The sequence below is a fragment of the Sodiomyces alkalinus genome (assembly GCF_003711515.1).
Source record: "Sodiomyces alkalinus F11 unplaced genomic scaffold SODALscaffold_2, whole genome shotgun sequence".
Classification (NCBI taxonomy): domain Eukaryota; kingdom Fungi; phylum Ascomycota; class Sordariomycetes; order Glomerellales; family Plectosphaerellaceae; genus Sodiomyces; species Sodiomyces alkalinus.
The window spans coordinates 5,439,040-5,458,116 of record NW_021167080.1 but is presented as its reverse complement, the minus strand read 5'-3'; the positions used below and the strand labels follow the sequence as shown (position 1 = coordinate 5,458,116).

The 19,077-nt window shown below is 53.0% G+C and overlaps 10 protein-coding genes across 10 annotated transcripts; 4 read left to right on the top strand and 6 right to left on the bottom strand.

Moving 5' to 3' along the window:
* Positions 1-454: 454 nt before the first annotated feature.
* Positions 455-1,088, bottom strand: SODALDRAFT_338799 (acyl-CoA N-acyltransferase; the record flags this gene model as incomplete). The annotated part of the gene is made up of 2 exons (XM_028612806.1): positions 455-509; positions 556-1,088. 2 exons carry the CDS (start codon positions 1,086-1,088, stop codon positions 455-457), a joined length of 588 nt encoding a protein of 195 aa, XP_028469303.1.
* An 827-nt stretch (positions 1,089-1,915) lies between these two features.
* Positions 1,916-3,236, top strand: SODALDRAFT_331231 (3-oxoacyl-reductase). The gene is made up of 2 exons (XM_028611408.1): positions 1,916-2,292; positions 2,350-3,236. Exons 1-2 carry the CDS (start codon positions 2,241-2,243, stop codon positions 3,150-3,152), a joined length of 855 nt encoding a protein of 284 aa, XP_028469302.1. The 5' UTR covers positions 1,916-2,240; the 3' UTR covers positions 3,153-3,236.
* Positions 3,237-3,403: 167 nt separating this feature from the next.
* Positions 3,404-4,203, top strand: SODALDRAFT_331230 (hypothetical protein). The gene has a single exon (XM_028611407.1). The coding sequence runs from the start codon at positions 3,619-3,621 to the stop codon at positions 3,889-3,891; it is 273 nt and encodes a 90-aa protein (XP_028469301.1). The 5' UTR covers positions 3,404-3,618; the 3' UTR covers positions 3,892-4,203.
* Positions 4,204-4,381: 178 nt separating this feature from the next.
* SODALDRAFT_322611 (hypothetical protein) lies at positions 4,382-6,048 on the bottom strand (the record flags this gene model as incomplete). The annotated part of the gene is made up of 2 exons (XM_028609739.1): positions 4,382-5,929; positions 6,007-6,048. The coding sequence occupies 2 exons, from the start codon at positions 6,046-6,048 to the stop codon at positions 4,382-4,384; spliced, it is 1,590 nt and encodes a 529-aa protein (XP_028469300.1).
* A 320-nt stretch (positions 6,049-6,368) lies between these two features.
* SODALDRAFT_331229 (hypothetical protein) lies at positions 6,369-7,129 on the bottom strand. Its single transcript, XM_028611406.1, has one exon. The coding sequence runs from the start codon at positions 6,885-6,887 to the stop codon at positions 6,723-6,725; it is 165 nt and encodes a 54-aa protein (XP_028469299.1). The 5' UTR covers positions 6,888-7,129; the 3' UTR covers positions 6,369-6,722.
* Positions 7,130-8,070: 941 nt separating this feature from the next.
* Positions 8,071-9,240, top strand: SODALDRAFT_331227 (DNA glycosylase; the record flags this gene model as incomplete). Its single annotated transcript, XM_028611405.1, has 2 exons — positions 8,071-8,253; positions 8,354-9,240. Coding segments are annotated over 2 exons (721 nt in total), but the record flags the coding sequence as incomplete, so codon positions are not given.
* A 1,292-nt stretch (positions 9,241-10,532) lies between these two features.
* On the bottom strand, positions 10,533-10,908 carry SODALDRAFT_271442 (hypothetical protein; the record flags this gene model as incomplete). The annotated part of the gene is made up of 2 exons (XM_028607772.1): positions 10,533-10,607; positions 10,765-10,908. The coding sequence occupies 2 exons, from the start codon at positions 10,906-10,908 to the stop codon at positions 10,533-10,535; spliced, it is 219 nt and encodes a 72-aa protein (XP_028469297.1).
* Positions 10,909-13,353: 2,445 nt separating this feature from the next.
* SODALDRAFT_357543 (hypothetical protein) lies at positions 13,354-13,781 on the top strand (the record flags this gene model as incomplete). Its single annotated transcript, XM_028614012.1, has 3 exons — positions 13,354-13,419; positions 13,490-13,557; positions 13,664-13,781. The coding sequence occupies 3 exons, from the start codon at positions 13,354-13,356 to the stop codon at positions 13,779-13,781; spliced, it is 252 nt and encodes an 83-aa protein (XP_028469296.1).
* Positions 13,782-13,824: 43 nt separating this feature from the next.
* On the bottom strand, positions 13,825-15,543 carry SODALDRAFT_338807 (alcohol dehydrogenase; the record flags this gene model as incomplete). The annotated part of the gene is made up of 5 exons (XM_028612808.1): positions 13,825-14,051; positions 14,154-14,791; positions 14,910-15,045; positions 15,192-15,321; positions 15,526-15,543. The coding sequence occupies 5 exons, from the start codon at positions 15,541-15,543 to the stop codon at positions 13,825-13,827; spliced, it is 1,149 nt and encodes a 382-aa protein (XP_028469295.1).
* Positions 15,544-16,160: 617 nt separating this feature from the next.
* Positions 16,161-18,961, bottom strand: SODALDRAFT_331223 (MFS general substrate transporter). The gene is made up of 11 exons (XM_028611404.1): positions 18,481-18,961; positions 18,324-18,386; positions 17,887-18,269; positions 17,740-17,789; positions 17,472-17,675; positions 17,246-17,396; positions 17,152-17,168; positions 16,989-17,067; positions 16,830-16,923; positions 16,484-16,744; positions 16,161-16,424 (listed from the first exon to the last, which is right to left on the bottom strand). Exons 1-11 carry the CDS (start codon positions 18,648-18,650, stop codon positions 16,382-16,384), a joined length of 1,515 nt encoding a protein of 504 aa, XP_028469294.1. The 5' UTR covers positions 18,651-18,961; the 3' UTR covers positions 16,161-16,381.
* Between the last annotated feature and the right edge of the window lie 116 nt (positions 18,962-19,077).

Sequence of the window (19,077 nt, the reverse complement as noted above, 5' to 3'; positions counted from 1 at the left end):
AGATTCACCCTGTACTCCAAGTCGTTGCCCTTTATTCCTCCTGGTCATTCACTCTGCCCAATCGGTTTCCCCGATTTGGCTCTCCCTAGAATGCCCTGACAGTGATATCGTCGTCTCTGTGGTTCGTCATCTCCTAGATGTGTTTCTGAGGCTGCAGTCCCTACCCAGCAGTCAGAACGATCCGATATCCCCGTCTTCTTCCCCCCCTTCCGCACCTCGACGTTCCCGTGTCTGAGTGAGCATGGGAAACCGTGACTAGATTCCTAACGGTAAGGTAGGCAGATGCAGAGGTAGCACGAGTTAACCCCAGAGTGTCAAGTGGATATCAATACTTTTGTCTTTCCTCTTTTATTCTTCTTGCTTTTCCTCTACACTCACGCCGATTTAGTTGCAGAAGGCGCAATCTTCTCCACCAGGGTACCGACGCCCAAGCCACGACCGACCTTCACCTTCTTCAGCTCGCCAGCGCCCGGATCTCGCCCCACGTCACCCACGGCTTCGCCCTCGTCCTGGTCCTCCCCCGCGGCGTCGCCCTTGTCCTCCGCAGCCGGAAACAGCTTCTCCATCTGTTTTTCTTCCTCGGCGATCTGGGCGCGGATGGGGCCCAGGTCGAGGCGCATGCAGTGGGCGTCCTCCCCGTCGGCGTAGTACTTGGGCTCGGCCTTCTCGACGGTGAAGCCGAGGGTGTCGCGGTAGAGGCGGATGGCGGCGACGTTGCTGACGCGGACGTGGAGGCTGACGTACTTGGCGCCGAAGGTCTCGACCATGGCGCGCTGGGACTGGCGCATGAGCTTCTCGGCGATGCCCAGGCGGCGGTGGGTGCGCATGACGGAGAGGGAGGTGATGTGGCCGTGCGGGATGCCGTCCGAGGGCTCCTCCTCCATCTTGGCTAGGACGTAGCCGACAATCTTGGGGTGGTCGTAGGGCGAGGTGCGCGGGCGGGAGGCGTCGACGGCGACATAGCTCAGCTGTGGCCAGGAGAGGGCGTGGTAGAGGTAGTATTTGAGGAAGTAGTTTTCCGGCAGGTTCTCGAGGTTGGCGTGTTGGATGAGGGGGAGGTCGGAGGGTTGGAGGAGTCGGATATCCATGGTAAGAGGCCCTTTATTATATTCCTGTTCGTATTTTCCCTTTTTATCTCTTCTCACTCTGGTATTCTTTTTCTCTCTCTCTCGGGTACTGTATGGATCGCTCGTTCGGTGTCGACTCGTTTTCCTCCTAGATGGGAAGTGTTCAGTGAGGAAAAGGTAGCACCTTAGAATTGAATCGCGAGTCGCAAATCCGTAGTTTGCAGTGGAAAGATGAGTGGTGTTGGTTGTGATAGTAGAGGAGCTCCTGTCTGTCGATGTTGTGTTGAGCTTCACTTCTTCACATTTCCTTCTGCACGTGTAGGTAGTTGTTTGTGACGAAGATCAAGAGTTACCTAAGCGCCATTGATTGGCTGTATCACTGATAAGGATGGGTCCTTCAGGCACAGTACAACGTAAGTCGGTACCTAAGGTAGGTACAGATTAGAATACTTAGGTACCTTACAGAAGTATTATGGGAGGTTCAGCATCAACAAGGGCATCTTGAACAGCACATTATGCACATTATCCCAAAGCTTAATTCCAAAAGATCTGATACATGCAGTGACACAAGTACCTATCCAAGACACTGACGTGACAAGCGCCACAAAATCTTGGATTTAGGCGGCTTTCCAGTTATTACACGTATGTACTCAGGACGAATACAATACCTTCTGGACCTTCTGACCCTGATTACCTTAGACAATGGTCTCAACTCTGGCGCCTCCTAGGGATTGGTGCGCATCAGTTCGTCACCTATCGGATATAATAGTCGGATATCGCTGCGGGGCAGAACCGAATCAGCGGGGTAGGTAGTTCTCTTTTCCCCCTCCCCACCCAACGCATTTTACCGCCCCTCCCCGCTACTCCGTATTCTCCGTATTGACCGCAATCTCACGACAACACGAGACCCTCAAATGAGCGGAATATACCCATCACTGTTTGTAATGGAAGAAATGGAGGGACGGCTCCTTGTCGGCATGACTTGAAGCCTTGACTTTCAGGTCCTGATTAGCTTCTTTTCCGATTCACATTAATTTCAGCTGTTTCCTCTTTCCCTCCAACCTCCTGTCGCAAGTGTGAAAGTTGCTGCTCCCTGTGATCGAGAACCTAGCATCCCCTATTGACCAGGTACCCAATCGAAAAGCACGATCAGATTCCTCATCTTCTGACAGAATGGCCCGCCCCCTGGAAAAGAAGCTCGGTATTGTCACCGGCGCATCGAGAGGTGAGTCGTATCATGGAGACATCACAGCCCTGGAAGTCTTCACTAAACCCGTCCCAGGCATCGGCTACGCCATCGCTGAGATCCTTGCCGCCAAGGGGTGCGATCTTATTCTGGGCTACACGTCAACATCTTCCCAGGCGCCCGCCGAGAAACTCGCCCAGGATCTGACCGCGAGGCACGGCATCCTCGCCATACCCATCCAGGCCGACCTCGGCACGACCGCCGGCCCAGCCTCGCTCATCGAGACCGCCAAGAGCCGGATCCTAGAGCCCGGTGCATCTCGCTTCCAAATCGACATCCTCATCAACAACGCCGGCGTCGCTTTGAACGACAAGCTCCCCGACATCAAGGTCGAAGACTTCGAGACCTCGTACCGCGTCAACGTCCTGGGTCCCCTGCTGCTCGTCCAGGCTGCCCAGCCCTACCTCCCGACCGACCGCTCCGGCCGCATCGTCAACCTGTCTTCCGTCAGCTCCTCCGGCGGCTTCCCCGGACAGACTGTCTACGGCGGCACCAAGGCCGCGCTGGAGGCCATGACGCGGACCTGGGCCCGCGAGCTGAGCGAGAGCGCGACCGTGAACGCCATCAACCCGGGGCCTGTCCTGACCCCGATGTACGACCGCAACACGCCCGAGTTTAAGCGCTTCATCAAGGGGTACATCGAACACACCCCGCTCATGAGGGCTAGGCCCGGTATCGACTCCGATGAGGTCGTGAAGAATGCCGAGGAGGCCGGGGGACGGCCGGCTTATGTAGAGGAGGTCGCGGGCGTGGTTGCCATGTTGTGCTCGCCCGAGTCGGCGTGGTGCACTGGGCAGGTTATTTGCGCCAACGGAGGCATGTTGCTGGGCCTGCAGTAATGGTGCTGTGGTAGATTATTCGCTTAATATGATAAATAATGATACATCCGGGGTATTTTGAATGTCGTTCTCCAATGTCAGTCTCGTGGCTCTATTCTGGCCATGCTCCTCATCTTCACTCCGTACCCTCGGTGAAGCGGTTTCGCTGAGTCACGTGATGGGCAGTTGTGCTCGGTGTGATGTCACCGTGTCGATATAAGACAGGAAACCTTGGACGTCTTGCACCTTTCAACCCGGTAACCTATTCATCCCACTTCAATCTGAGAAGTTACATATGAGCCAGAGACTGCCGCAAATGAATAATTAAGCTGAATTTCCAGTCGAAAAGAGCGCTTCATAAAACGACATAAACCGACTCTATCTCAACTTGTTGCGTCCTAAAACCCACTCACTTCCTACTGGCCACTCAATAAGGCAACTTGCTTCGGCAATCCATCCCCCGTTCTGCAGCGAGCACCCCACAAACATGTCAGATCAGGCAAACCCAGTTCCTTCACCCAATAGGATATTTCTTGTCCTCTGGCGAGATGACCAAAATGGAGAATTCGTCATCGTCGGCGTATATTCCTCCATCGAAGATGCGAATATTGAGGCCCGGCGCATGGGTGAGGATCTCGTGAACGGAGTGACGCAGGTTCCCATTAATGAAACGGAGCCTCTGAGGTGGGACACTGCAGAGGGACTGTCATGCTGGGTGGAACAACATGAGATCAGGGGATCTCAGAGCGCGGCGATGTGATAGAATGTATCAATTTAGTATTCATTTATAGTAGGTTGGGTCTTGTCAGAGGCGACCACGTTAGTTTGACTTGGAGCTTTCTGTAATTATTTGTCCTCTGTCTTATCCGTTCAATGCCAGCCGTCGTCCCCGTCCTGCTATGGATGCGTTGCGACCCGGAGCTCTTCCTTGTATAAAAGTAGAATAAAGAAAAGGAAGGAGGAGAAACGAAAGAAGAAGAAAAGAAAGAAAAAAGGGCAAGTGAAAGACGAAGAGGTCAGGAGAAACAGAGAAGCAAATAGTAGATTATGGGCAGAGGTAAATCCCTATAGATAGCGAAGAGATTCTTCCAGTTCAAGTATGGAACGCGTGTCCAGCCCCTGAATATTCCAATATCAGCAAATGTAATCCTCTACACGAGGGAGGTAGAGACTTACCGCCTCTACACGAAATAACGCCCGTGTAAACGTCTCCGGCCAAATTTTCGAACTGATCTTCTGCGTCTTGTTCGTCAGATACTGCTCCTTCTCCAAATTTCTTGCTTATACTCAGCCATCTCCTGAAGAAGTACTTCAATGACTCTCTTATTCTCATCCCTGTCCTGCTCAAGCTGGTCTCGTACTTTCCGAAATTCGCGGAGCTGAGAGAGGAGTTCTTCTTCTTGTGAAGCGGTCACTCCTTGCTCAATAATCTGGCCCTGGGGATGCGAAATCCGGTCTCTTCCGATTTCCGGCGCACGGCGTCCTTCCCATCGCTCTGCATCTTGTCCCAATTCCTGCAGTTGGGCCTTGAGTTTGGCATTCTCTACCATTAGATCAAAAATACGCTCTTCTAACGCAACGTATCGGGCGATGGACTGTTCATGTCTGGCCGCCATGTCTGCTTGTAATTTCTCGTTGACCGACGTAGCTTCATGCAGTTGCATCTCCACTGCCTCGAGCCTAGTCATCGACTGATCTAGGGAGGAATTGGGCGTATCGTGCACGCCCATATCGCCCACAGCTGTCTGGCGAAGCGGCTCCTTGAGCCCTCCTAGCGTAGTAATGGACTCGTCTCTGCGCCTGGCAAGGTCATCTTGTAGGGCGTCGCGTTGAGCCGTGACGTTGTGAAGTCGTGCTTCTAGTTCCCTCAGGTGGTTATCCGAGTCGGCCTGAACTCGAGCTAGGCTCTCCCGCAGCGCAGCACATTGGTCGACAATGTTGCGGTATTCAATTTCAAACTCTGCCTGTCGTGCGGTAGTCTCGTCATTCTTACGAGAGAGTTGCGAGACTTGCCTGCGCATGTCGCTGGTCACGTTGTGCAGGTGTGTCTTATATTCATCCCTTCTGGCAATGGCTTCGTCCTGCAGGGCTAGGAACTGTCGGCGCAAATCATCATGTTGGGCAGCCGTATTCTTGCGCTCCTGTATGTGAGCCTCGAGGTCTGCTTCTCTGGCCTCCTTTTCTTGTCGGAGTTGATCTCGCTCAGACGTGAGAGAATCGACCTGCCTCCGAAGCTCCGTTTGCGTGTTCATCGATTCCACGACCCGCCCCGAAAAGATCTTACGTAGTTCGGTATATTGTGCTGCGATGTCGCTAATCTCGCGGTTGGCCACGCCGAGTTGATGGCGAAGCCTGATTTTCTCATCTTCTGCAGACTTGTTAGAGTCCGATTCGACCTGCTCAAGCTCTTGTCTTTTCCGGGACAAATCATCTTCAAGGCTTGCCTCTCTCTTCCGCTTGCAGTCCAGCTCCATGCGAGTCAACTTGTGCATCCACTTCTCCTCTACGAACTGGAAGACAGCACGACTGAGTATCTTGAGCCAATGCCTCTTCTCGACACAGGGGACACCATTACTGCGTCTCTCGGTCTGCACAATGTCCCTGGCCATCTTCTGTAGCTGCTTTACACTGGCCAATGTGCTCTTCACCTTAATGCACTCGGAGACGTCGTGACAGTGATTGCAGGGGGACGTTGACTTGTCTGGGTACTCGCATATATGACCGGGATTGTCGCCGCACTTTGCGATACATGCGAGACACATCGGCCTTTGAGCAGCAGCCATCACTCGAAGAGCTTCCTAAAAGAATGCCTTCAATTAGTCACATCAGCTCAATCAGAAGGAACGACGTTGATATATAGGATGTCTTTACTTACAATGTCTGGGGTCACGCTCCTTTTCTCAGAGTCGGATGCCATTGTTAAAGTGGCAGTGTAGATTGCCATATGCAGTAATGAGGGCCCCTTGGAGCAGATAGACCATGGGTCACTTTGTGTAAAAAGGAAAGACGTGCGCAGTACCAGTCACCAAATCAATCAATGGCTGGTGGGAACCGGTCTGTTCGTAAACTGTTGCCAGGGGAAGAGGGTCACTTGCGTGCTTTCCTCCTGTGTTAAGGATGTATAAGCTCTGAGAAGTAAGGAGCTGCGTGCCTTCTAGATCTTAAGTCTCCCTCTGTGTACGTCAGGATAATGAAGTTCGAATATGCTATAAGAATGACTACGTAATGTTAGCTGAGGCTGTATGATATAGGCCTGGTAGAAAGAATCATGAAGAGATACATGAATGTTAAGAAAGGAGGATCGTGGTGAGCAACGTGGGGAAAGTAACGCTCGGTGAACTTCAGATCATGGTACCTCTGATAGTATAAATGTCAGAAACAGCAGATGATGGAAAGACGAGGCGGCACTAGAAATACCTGTGAAATAATGCCCAGTAAAATATAGAAAGAGCAGGAAAAGGGGGAGGAGGAGTACGAAAGAAGAAGACATAAGGAAAGCTAGGACGGCTTTGGACCTTGAACTTTGAGTTCAAATCGTCATGTGAGGTTTTTATAGAAGGAGATCACAGTGCTTCATTCAATGTATCGGGGTCAGAAGACTCTCGAGGGGCCCAACTCTTCGTTTGCATAGTTTGGCAAGGCCAGACCATGATGATAATTCAGTGGTATCCAGACAATATGCTGGCCACTAAATAAAAAGGTGAAGACGTAAGGATACTGCGTCCCGGGGCTTGGTGGTTTGGTAAAAGATGTCATGTTGATTGGACGGACGAGGAACGCGTACGTCGACCCGAGAAGGTAAGTAGGTCAACACTTCGTTCTACCTGGGAATATGTCCTCGAAACGAAGCTCTGTTGCCAGGAATAGAAGCTATGGCGCAGATAGGTGCCCTGGAGGCCCCGAGATAATCAGGGCAGTAGTCCCTCTGACTTTCTTTTCTATGTCGACGGCTCGTCCTCATAGTCGTTGAAGTGGGGATTGTCGCCAAGAGATCACTTTATCAACTCTAACATAACAAGGAAGGAGGCGAGTTTGAAGATGAATGCGGAAGAATATTAATTGAAGTAGTTCGTACTTGTGGCGGAGATGCAGAGCTTCCAGACATTATGTCCTTCCGTTGTGGTCGTCAGCCCGTTGGAGCTCTTATTGGGGCTCTTCTTAGAGACGTTGTCGGAGATATTTTCCGAATGGGTGGTCCACATGTTCTGGACCCCCCGGTCCCAGTACTTTGGCTCGCCGGAACCTGGCGGACCAATCAGTATTTGCTTACGTAGGTACATTTGTACCTCGGTAGCTTAGTACCTGTGCTCTTGTAATAAGTACCTTCCGTTGTACACCGACATCTGTGAAGCAAAACCATAGTATCAATTCCATCAAGTCTTGGTGCGACTCAGGTTTGCCCGTCTACGATGCGCAGCTCTCGTATATCCAAGGAGACCGTCGCACTGCTCGGCGAATCTTCCTTACCTTCCACGACATCCCGGCGCATAACGCGTTCGTCTCTCGCCCGTTTCGCCTACCAGGCCACCTCGTCTCCAAACTTGACCCCAGCCCCCCCTTCAGAACAGCCTTCCGTCCTCGACATTGAAGACAGCGCCGGAGCAAGAAAGCGACGGCGAACCATCAAGACCGAACCAACCCCCGATGCCTTTTCCTCCTCCGCCCGTAATGAACATGACTCCAGAACACCGTCTCCTGCGCCTGCTGCTCCCACGCCTCGCAAGCGGCGAAAGCCCGCCCGCATCATCAAGGGTCCTTCTCCTTCATCAGTCGCCGCGGTAGAACCCCCCTCCGACTGGGAAGAGATGTACGCCTTGATCCGGGAGATGCGCCTCAACGGCGCGGCCCGGGACGCGCCCGTCGACACCATGGGCTGCGACCGCCTATTCGCGCCGGATGCGAGCGACCGCGACAAGCGTTTCCACATCCTCATTGCCCTGATGATGTCCAGCCAGACCAAGGATACCGTCAACGCCGTCGCCATGAGTCGCCTGCACAACGAGCTGCCGCCCCACGCAGCAGGGGCTCCGCCGGGATTGACACTCGAGAACGTCCTCGCCGTCGAGCCATCCAAGCTCAACGAGCTCATCCGCGTCGTCGGATTTCACAATAACAAGACCAAGTACGTGTCACATGTTTCCCATCATACAGTTGGATTTCAACCAAGGTGTGGTTCGTGTCTTGCTGGCACTAATTGCTCACAATACAAATTGGAATGGTAGGTACATCAAACAAGCGGCCGAGATCATTCGCGACAAACACGGCTCCGACATCCCCACGACGATCGAGGGCCTGACCTCCCTCCCGGGCGTGGGACCGAAGATGGCCCACCTCTGCCTCTCCGCCGCCTGGGACCGCACCGAGGGCATCGGCGTCGACGTCCATGTCCACCGCCTCACCAATCTCTGGGGCTGGCACCCGCGTCCCACCACCAGCCCCGAAGCCTCCCGCCTTGCCCTCGAATCCTGGCTACCCCGCGACCGCTGGCGCGAGATCAATACTCTCCTCGTCGGCCTGGGGCAGACCATCTGTCCGCCGCAGACTGGCGGTCGGCGTTGTGGCGAATGCGGCCTCGGGTTACGAGGTTTGTGTCGGGCTGCAGACAGGAAGAAGGTCGCTGAGGGGCGGAAGGCGAAAGTGGAGGAGACGGCTATCAAACTCGAGACGTACGAAGACGGAGTCGTGACGGAAACTGTCCTGCAAGAGGCGATCGTCAAGGAAGAAGTGAAGAAAGAAGACGAAGAGAAGGATAGGATATGATCCAGTAATCTTTGGCTTACAAGACGGCAAGTTCGAGTCGCGACCGGCCACTTTGCTGCCCAGCTCGGGTACCAAGAAGAGGAGAAAATAAAGGGCTCGCGAAGCTCGGGCTCGGCACCATCAGCGGAAGGAACTCTGTGATCCGAACCATTGGACGCACGCCGGCTTACAGGAGATGCGGAGAGGCGGCATTGCGTTTCGACCAACAGGAACTGGTTGATGCGTTCCATGCGGGCCACGTAGCAATGCATGGCTGCCAGAGTTCGAACACTCAACTTCTCTGGCTGCGCAGGAATCACATCTCTTTTCATCCACTCAGCAACTGTTCCCCGTTGATCACGCCCGAGACATGCTGGCGGGGTGCAGGAGCTTTCGAGTCATGTCGCGCATTGGGCAGAACATCCCGGTAACCCAAGGGTCTCTTTGCGCCTGGGCGCTCGATACGATATCGGCGATAAGCGGGTGTCGGGATCTCGGGGTTGGTGAAGCGATGGGTGGCGCCAAGCAAACCCATTGGCAGCCGGTATTGCCACATGGCCAACCAGCCCCCCGTTACGGTACGGGCCCGGAAGACAATTCCGTCAATTCCACTTTGAAATGATCGGGTCTGGTGCAGGTGAAACCAGTCACAGAGCACGCGCCGCAAGTTTGTAATTCATTGTAAGCGTAATTAAATATCGAACACGAAAGACAGAGAACGCACCTAGGGAGCTGGGTCCCGTGGGCACGCATGTCTTGCAACATGACATATCAAATCCAAAAGCGTCGTTTGCTGCAGCCAAGTTGGTCGCTCCCTGTTGGGGTGTACGTTGGGCACTATCGACGACTGGCTCATAATATCCAATACAGTACGCCACCTAATGGGTAGTCCCACCGCCACCATTTGCGCCATGCTGGTGCAAATGACGGATTCTAAAACGTATGAAAATAGACAAGAGGAGAAAAGGGGATAGAAAAAGACGATATGATGCAAGTAAAAGGTGATCAAAAATGTTTCTTCCTGGTTACTCCCATAACCGGCAACGTGCCATCGGCCTCCTGTTGGCGACAGGATGAACGTGAAAGGGCAATATAGAAATAGACTCCGATACGCCGCGCGGAGATGTCAACTAGCTAACCAGGACTAAAATACATGACAGTTTGCATGACAAGGCGAGAAAAATCGTACGTGAACGCCTATCCAATTTCGCATGTCGTTAAAAAGTAGAAGGTATTGCGACGAGGGGGCGGCCGCAATTAACCGAAGGTTCAGGCAGATGGAAGAAATCCGTAACGAGATGGTTGACGGTAGACGAAATCGATCGCCCAGACGTTCGGTATGTTTCCTGATTCGTATGCATTCCCCTTGTGTCGTGTGCTTCGTCTTTCTGTTACCGGGCCACCATACGAGGGTTGCCGACGTGGAGGAAGGTGATGTCGCTTGTCGGCTACGAGCTCGGCTTTAGGTGGCTTAGTCGATTCGTGGTCTTGACGATTCCACAACAACAGCACCTGTGCGTGGTTGGTCGTGCACTTGAGCTCGCCCTCCTCCTCTTCGCACACCGCATCGTAGGAAGTTGACGAAGATCTGACGAGGAAAACGCTTCTTGTCCCTCGGTATTCGGAGGGGGCTAGGGGTGCCCAGCCGAGAGGGCCGCTACGCTATACGCCCCTGATCACATGTGTCCTCTCGGCTTCGAGCTGGGCTGCGTTGCGTTCGTGTGACTCCTTCTTGCACTGTTGCAGACGAAGACATACTAGTGTCAGCAAGGAGACCCTCTGCCTGTAGGACGTCGCCGAGGCCAAGAAGCCAGTGGAGAGACGGATGGGGTAGGAAGGAGGGCGAGGGCGAGGGCGAGGGCGAGGGCGAAGAACTGGAAGAGCAAGAGCTTACGTCTTCTAGACCCGAGCACTTGTGATCCTCCAAAAGACGGTGTCTGCCACAGAAATGGCCCTGGCAGAAACCGCAGTCGCCGACGATGCGCTGAGCCGGCTCGCGGCACTGAGTGGCAGAGCAGCGAATCTTCTTGGGAGGCATGGTATCTGGTGAAGATTGGGGAGATTGGGGAGATTGGCGGTGAACGTGTGGGGTGGTGGCGAGAAAAAGGTAGAGCGCGGTGGTGAGAATTCTCGCTTCGGGTGACTCGGATGTTGTTGACAAATAACGGTGAGAGACGAGCAGAGAGGCGGTGTCGAGGTTAAAGTAAGGAGAAGTTAGGTGATCGGGAGGAGTAAGGGAGAGAGATATAGGAGAGGGAGAGGGAGTTGATGGGGTGAATCACAAGGTAGCCGGTGGTGATTCGTCGAGGAAAGCAAGAAGGAAGACGGTGGAAGGTAGAAAGGTAAAAGGGGAGAAAAGTGAGAGAAGTGGTGAGAAGGCAAAGCGCAGAGGTGGTTTTTAAAAGGGGGGGGGGGCCTAAACAGGTGATCAATTCACTCGGGAGGCAAGGCAGCGGTACATAACGCAACACAAGCTAGGCGCCTGACAAACCCACCAGAGGCGCCAACACAGCAAGCAGGGCAGGCAGGTTCCGGGGGTGGGTACTTAGCTGAGGGAGATGCAGGGTGTAACGGCGCCAATGCAAGCCTAAATGGAGACGGTGTGGGTTCGGTGCGGTTACAGGCCGGCCTCCACCGTAGACCGACATGGTCGACATGCTGTACATACTGAGGATGCACGCACGAACCATCACGCACACGACCGCGGCAGCCACTTGGAAGTACTCCATACCTACATATTCGTACCCCGGTAAGTGGGCGAGGAAATGTGCCGCACCCTCACACGCCTTGTCTGTACACTACACTACGTTGTAATACCTACCTACTGTACGGCATGAGTCGAGGCTTGAAGGAATTTCCCGTTTTCGGGTTCATCTACTCTGGATTGTGTATCCCACTGAATAGGCTCACTCAACGGGCAGTTCATTAAGTTGTACGCGAATCGACCAAGGTAACGGTTCGGTGAGTACACCCACGTTCCTGATAGGTAAATACCTAGGTACGTACTTTTGTACTTGCAAGACGGACGGGGCGCCAATATCTTCGACAATCCCTGGGCATCATCGAAGTGTCGAACCAGATGGAACCGACTAGTAGTCCTGCCTGTTCGATATTGCTTGTCGACAGAGCCTGGTTTCTTTACACGATAAATGAAGACTAAAATATGTGAGAAAAAAATCAAGACAGATTTGGTGATGTTCCTTTTGGGTTCCAGAACGCAGATCAATGGAAGCACGAGGCCAGAAGACGAGATTCCGAAAGCGGTCAATGAAACAAGGGTCGGCCTTCCCGTGTAACCCGCTGGAAAGGTGGAAAGAGGCGGGTTGCGTTGCAAAGAAGTCCTTGGTCGAGTTCGTCTTGGTTTTCATTTCCTCCTTCCTCCCTTTGCTCCGAGAACGGATTGATACCCTGTAACCCAAGACGAGATAGGACAACGGAAGGACCTAGAACGAATACGATGATTACGTTTAAAGAGGAAGGAGGTGGGTTAGACCACGGTTAGACCACGATTAGACCACGTGTAAGCATAAATGACACATTCTAATATAAGGCAATTAGTGAAAATTCGCCATCTCAAAAAAAAAAAATCCCCAGCTCGCAACCTCTTTTCGTATGGAGTTACAAGTTGACTCAACACTATCATCGACTTTGTTAACCGAACGAGACTTTGCAATTTTCCCGGTGTGGCGAAAGACACAATAAGGTAATCAACCGGCAATGGTTGAAACCCGCCTGCAGCTACCTTATTCATCTTCCATCGGCGAGTTCGGCCCCCGCCGCCGACCGGTCGAGAGCAGCTACTTATGGAGACGTCATGTGACGTTTTCTTCTAAGCCGGAAATGAGAACGCTGCTGAACTGACTCAGGGACGCCTCGTCCAAGACAACAATGAAGAGTGGTAGCGAACAAAGGAGGAGACTCCGTAATAAGCCGTCCATATGGGGCGTCGAACTCTCATTGTTTCATCTCTTATCGCTTATCACATGTCTCGCGTGGTATCAGAAGCAGATGACGACATGCCTACTTTGCCTACTATTCCTTTCATGTGCCGCAAAAGAACTGTTGCAAAAAATTGTCCACCACAGCAGTCTCGTATTATAGACCTCAACCGTATCTCATATGCTGAGTCTGGATTGTTATTTATTTGCTTTCCTTTTTTACTTGGTTGGCGTAACGCATTGCATCGTTGCACCCCTTTGTTCCACCCCATAACGGCGTAACGCCGGTTTCATTCAATTCGGCCTCGGTGTCCGTGTAACCTCTTCCCTTCCTACGAAGTACCTTATTATTAGGTAGGCGCCGGCATCGTTAGCCAACGGACAACATCATCCATAAGCCATGGGATTATTTTATCGAAAAAATAAAAAAAGCGACGGCGTCTTACGTTGGCCATGTGGCTGCATATCCATATTCTTGTCCTCTCCGAAACGTTCTCCTTTTCTTATTTCTCTTTACGGAGTAATAGGTGGGACGATAAAACGAGATGCTCATCGACTACCCAGTTTCCATGGCGGCAGTTGTCGTAGTGGCGGCTAAAGCGAGGACGCGGGTATGAACTCAGCACGCAGCATATACGCCCCTATCTCGTTATTGAGACATCATCGTGGTGAAAATGCGAGGTCAACCCTCGCTGTTCTTGGCTAAAGCGGCTCAGACACCCTGTCTTCGGATCGTCCAACTTACCTAGGTAGGTAGATTCGGCGACCCTACGCCGCTCACCAATCAACAAATAAACCATCATTCATGCATTCATGCTCAACCTCTTTTTTTATTTCCCATGAACTTCATCCAAGTACCCATGATGCACCTTCCGTCATCTTCTTGATCATCGTCATCTTCATCACAACTTCATCCGCCATGCGTCGCCTTTCATACTTTTGCCTACTGCCCCAAATATTACGCCTTGGATAATTTTGCTTGCTGGGAAATCGATTTAGACGGCGGGTGAACTTCCTCAAGCGCTAAGATCCCGCATGTCGACGACGGCCCGGATGCAGTCACCCGACTTCATCACCTCGAAGGCGTCATTGATCTGCGGTAGAGTCTTGCGGTGGGTGATGAACTCGTCCACCTTAAGCGCACCGTCCAGGTAATCCGACACCAGGCCCGGCAGCTGGGTGCGACCCTTGACACCGCCAAAGGCGCAGCCCTTCCACACACGGCCAGTCACCAGTTGGAATGCTATGACGGACCAGTCCACCTCGTCAGTCATTTCTATCCTGCACGACAGGGGTAAAGGGGACAATGGACAGGAAATTGGAGAGGGGGGCAATAGGAACATACGCCTGGTGCTGATCTCCTGGCCAGCGGCAGCCACGCCAATGATAATGCTCTCGCCCCAACCCTTGTGGCAGGCCTCGAGGGCGGCGCGCATGACGTTGACGTTGCCGGTGCAGTCGAACGTGTAGTCGCAACCGCCGTCGGTCATCTCAATGAGCCTCTCGACGATGGACTGACCCTTCAGCTCGTTGGGGTTGACGAAGTCGGTGGCGCCGAACTTGCGTGCCCACTCCTCCTTGCCGGGGTTGACGTCCACGACGATGATGCGGCCCGCCTTGTTGGCCACGGCACCCTGGATGACCGACAGGCCGACGCAGCCGGCGCCGAAGATGGCGATGCTGTCGCCCTCGGAGACCTTGGCGGTGATGCGGGCGGCGCCGTAGCCGGTGGTGATGCCGCAGCCGAGCAGGCAGGTCCTGTCCATCGGGGCTTCGGGCTGGACGGCGACGACGGAGATGTCGGCGACGACGGTGTACTGGGAGAAGGTGGAGGTGCCCATGAAGTGCAGGAGATCCTTGCCGCGAGCACGGAACCGGCTCGTGCCGTCGGGCATGACGCCCTTGCCCTGGGTCGCACGGATCTTGCCGCAGAGGTTGGTCTTGCCGGACTTGCAGAACTTGCATTCCTTGCACTCGGGTGTGCTGTACGTAGGGTGGGGTATGATGTTAGACGTTGTCACGATACACGTATTTCTCTTCCGTTCTCTCTCGGCTTAGGGGGACATTGGGGGAGCTTTGATCGGTTCGGCAGCACACGTACTAGAGCGCGACGACATGGTCGCCAGGCTTTACATTGGTGACGCCCTCGCCGACGGACTCGACAATACCGGCGCCCTCATGACCCAGAACCACGGGGAAGCCGCCCTCGGGGTCTTTGCCGGAGAGGGTGTAGGCATCTGCGGGGCACGAAAGTATCAGCGACTAGGTCTCCACGATTCCGGGCCGGCCGAGATGTATTTGTCGACAATCCCGTTTCGACTTGTGATATCCGTGGTCGAGGAACCCGAGAAAAGTCTGGAGAGCGGAAGACGAGACGACTGACCTGTGTGGCAGACTCCGGTGTAATAGATCTGGATGCGGACCTCGTGGGCCTTGGGAGGAGCGACCTCGATATCCTCGATGCTCAGCTCCTTAGCGGCCTCCCAGGCGACGGCGGCCTTGCAAGTAATGGTCTATATATTGCGACAAATAGTTAGCCCAGCCCAATGCTCATGGGCATGGCCAGCCCAATAGAGAGGGTTGGTGTGGCCGTGTATTCTTCCCGCTTGTGCAGACAGAAGATGGAATTCTTGACAAGCTACCCCGCAATCCACGGACACGGCAGGAAGGAATTGAAAGAGAGATTCTTGCACGGACAAGACAGAACATGTACGTACCTTTCCGACGGTGGACATGATGCAACTTCCAGGTTGTTGGTCGTCGTTGTTCCTGAAGTATCTAACTACCAGTGAGAACCTTGATGGACGAGTCGTGCGTAAGGTAGGTAGGTAGTAGGAAGGCTTGTGTCGCTCAGTCTGCAGGTTGAAAATAATAGTACCACCACCTTGAGAAAGATGGCCCTTTTTGTGGTCGACAGACAGTGCACCACTTGTACTGAGCTAATAATCAGAACGAGCAAGACTCAATGCCGATGCTCATCCCATCGTGCATTGTTACCCCACCTTGCTTGGGCAATTTCTAAGATGAATGAGGGGTTGTTTCTCGGAGGTTCGGAGACTATAATACGTCATATCTACCGGCATTGACTGTTTCTTATCTTTTTCAACGACCTGTATCACGTGAATTACTCCCTTACCAGCTTTCCCCGGTGAATCTCTGCGGATAGGTACTCAGTACGTGTACTTCGTAATTAGATGGAGTAATAATACTCCGAAATGAAAGATAAAGATACGTACCTTGAAAAAGGGGGGTGAACGTCCATGAGGATCTTGTCGAGGAGAAAGAGTGATACTCACTACGAATCCCTGCTACTATTCGTACGTATTCGTGAAGTCAACAGTAAAAGAAGCCTGGAAGAACAATGAGATTCTCGGCTTGCCCTTGGGATTCATTATGTTATATGACTTCGTACTTCTCAGCCATAGGACGTATTCGGCTACTTCTATCTCTAGCATGTTAAAGTCAATCAATCCACTTACTATTTTGATCTATCCGCTTCCAAGTTTCTATCCTATGATCCTGCAAGACTTTGCATCCATGTTTGGCACCACAGACCGTATCACCGAGCTCAAGTCACAGTTTGACAGGATACCGCCGACGTATCATGCCGCCGTACCTGGTCATTATTAGCTCCGTCGTATCTACCGCTCCATGGGCATTTCACGGAGCACTCACTTATAAAGAAGCATGGGAATCGGCGTCATCACGAGAGCGATGAGTCCTAAAACGGTGTTTCCGACACCAGCTCCGAGCGCCTCGTATAATGGGGGCCCTGCCAACGGGAAAAAAGCTCCGAAGAAGGACATGAAGGTCCTAGAGGCCGCAACGGCGGAGGCAGAGTAGATGCCAAACGCATCCACTAGATACGTCTGGCAAGGCAGGAAGATGCCGACCATACCGAAGCCGAGAGGAAGCATACCGACGACAGTCACAGCCCTATCAAAACCAAAACCAAACCTCGTCAGTTCCACGCGGGATGACGGGGCGATGAACGCCATGGGAGGTTGCTTCCGACTCTTACCAGTGTGCTTTTTTTTCAACGGCCCAGCCGTACCAAAAGAGCGAGACGGGGACAAAAGCCGCGTAGTAAATACTTGCAGGAAGCCGCATCTCGGCTTGCATGGAATTCCTATCAGCAGATGCACGGATTTACAGCTCGGGGATCGGGAGTCCGCCTTACGCTCGTAAACGTTGTTGTTCTTCTTCGTGAGTTTGATCACAGTGGCGTCGTTTGTTTTCATGATGAGGAATAGAGACAGCTGCGACAAGTCAGGTCCGGACGCAAGGACAGGGGGGGAAAAGAGAAGGGGGAGGGGGGGGAAGGATGCGGTAAAGCGACTTACAATCATTCCTACGGCCACTGTGGAGCGATGGGTCAAGATAAGCAAAAGAACGGCCAGCTCGAAATCACGAGATCAGGGGAACTGATATGCTCACTCGGGGTATATGCAAGTCCAACGTAACTGGTCGGCCACCCATACGTCTCCTGGAAGACAGTTGGGATTGTGGTAAACCAGAGGTACATGAAGCCATAAATCGTCGACACATATGAACAAATAAGAATGACAATGGGTGACATTGTCAACAGCTGCATTCTGGTCAGTGACGCCAAGTCCCCCGGGGGGGGGTAGGAAGAGAAGGGGGGGAATGGATTTAGACGTGCCTGAGTAGGTCTGATGATGCTTCTGGCCAGAAGCTGCGTGCTAGTTAAATTTTGGTCCAACGCCGTGCGAAGGTCATCTCGGCCAGTCTCTTTTCGCAACCGTTGGGCCTTTTTCTCGAGCAGTCTGGGAGCATACGACTCGTGCATGAAGAAGGTCATCAATACGGTGACGGAAGCCGAAGCGATTAACAGAACCCAGTAGGTCTTTACATCCCGTTAGCTTGGGAGCACAAGAACAGGAAGATGAATGAACCTTGGAAACCCTTACCCAACGCCAACCCAGTTCCTGGGCAATGAATCCGCCACATATCGGGCCAACTGTACGGGGGTCCCGGAAAACAAGTCAGCACATCTCCGATGACGTCGAAACCCCACGAACAAAGGCGGAAACCAGTCCAGGTAGGAAAGTCCTTACGCGCCGGCCCGACCGACTGGGCCATGACGATCAAGGAGGTCGTAGCGGCCCTCTGTTCGACCGGGTACACATCCGCAATGATGGCGGGAGCCAGAGTCATGACACCCGAGCCTCCGACGCCTGCAAGAAAGCGCATCACGATGAGCCCTGACATGTTGGGTGCCAAGGCACTTCCCAAGACCCAGGCGTTGAAGGTCCAAGTCGACAAGATGACTACGGGATAGCGCCCGTACAGCTCGCTCAGGGGTCCGAGGAACAGAGGTCCGACGGCAAATCCCAGGATGTAGATCGTGACCATGAACGAGCCCAGTACCAGGGACGTCTCGTTGAGTTCTTCCAGTGTGAGAGGTATGGCCGGGGCGACCAGAGACGAGGCTAGGGGGCTAAAGGAGAGTAAGAAATCGCATGATGAAGTGGGTCGTCCTTCTTTCGCTCACCTTAGGGTTGATATGATTCCCATGAGTATCATTAAGTAGGTTTTTTTCCAGTTTGACCAGTTCCTTGGTAGTAATGGGTCAGCATTGGAACTCTCCTCTCATCACACGGAAAGATAGTTGATGTGCTTAGGAATGAATACTGCTTAGGAATGAATACCTGGGATTCAACGGATCTGTCTCGGACTCCCAGCCTACCACGTTCCTCTCAAGATCCATGAGCGGGAAGGACTCTCCGACGATCGGCGAGCCCGCATTGCTTTGTGTTTTGTCAGGCATGTCAGAGCTATGACCGGAGTCACCGGACTCTACCGCATTGGATTTCTCCATTGGGAGTCAGCGGGTTGGCGATGTTGAGGTGGATGATCAGAACTCAGAAACACTCGTCGAAGAATCAACAGTTGGGTGTCGTGGTGCAAGTCCTAAGTGTGCAACTGTAGTTTGCGGGAAACGTTGCACTACTTCCAACCTGGCCAGGGAGAAGAAGACAACTAGGAGAGAAAGACAGCATAACCTGGGTCCTTGGTCATGAGTCTTGGGTCACAGGTGCGTGGCAGGGACATTGCCTGTCCCAGCGGCGCCAATGGTCAGGTGTACCAACCGGGAACGGACCGGGAAACCGGACTCAAACCCCGCTCCAGTCCGGGCCGGAATCACATTACCGGTGCACGCCAACATGAAGGAAGCATTTCCCTGCTGCATAGGTAATACCCACCCAAATCACGGAGATAATGGAGTTTAGAAGCCTCTACCCCCC

What these genes read in the sequence shown, in the direction of transcription:
- SODALDRAFT_331231 (XM_028611408.1), top strand. Translation starts at nt 2,241, where the DNA reads ATGGCCCGCCCCCTGGAAAAGAAGCTCGGTATTGTCACCGGCGCATCG. An exon ending in TGTCACCGGCGCATCGAGAG is followed by an intron (nt 2,293 to 2,349) that starts GTGAGTCGTATC and finishes AACCCGTCCCAG; the next exon opens with GCATCGGCTACGCCATCGCT.
- SODALDRAFT_331230 (XM_028611407.1), top strand. Translation starts at nt 3,619, where the DNA reads ATGTCAGATCAGGCAAACCCAGTTCCTTCACCCAATAGGATATTTCTT.
- SODALDRAFT_331229 (XM_028611406.1), bottom strand. Translation starts at nt 6,887, where the DNA reads ATGACATCTTTTACCAAACCACCAAGCCCCGGGACGCAGTATCCTTAC.
- SODALDRAFT_331223 (XM_028611404.1), bottom strand. Translation starts at nt 18,650, where the DNA reads ATGGAGAAATCCAATGCGGTAGAGTCCGGTGACTCCGGTCATAGCTCT. An exon ending in AGGAACTGGGTTGGCGTTGG is followed by an intron (nt 17,676 to 17,739) that starts GTAAGGGTTTCC and finishes CGGGATGTAAAG; the next exon opens with ACCTACTGGGTTCTGTTAAT. An exon ending in ATTCCCATGCTTCTTTATAA is followed by an intron (nt 16,425 to 16,483) that starts GTGAGTGCTCCG and finishes AATAATGACCAG; the next exon opens with GTACGGCGGCATGATACGTC.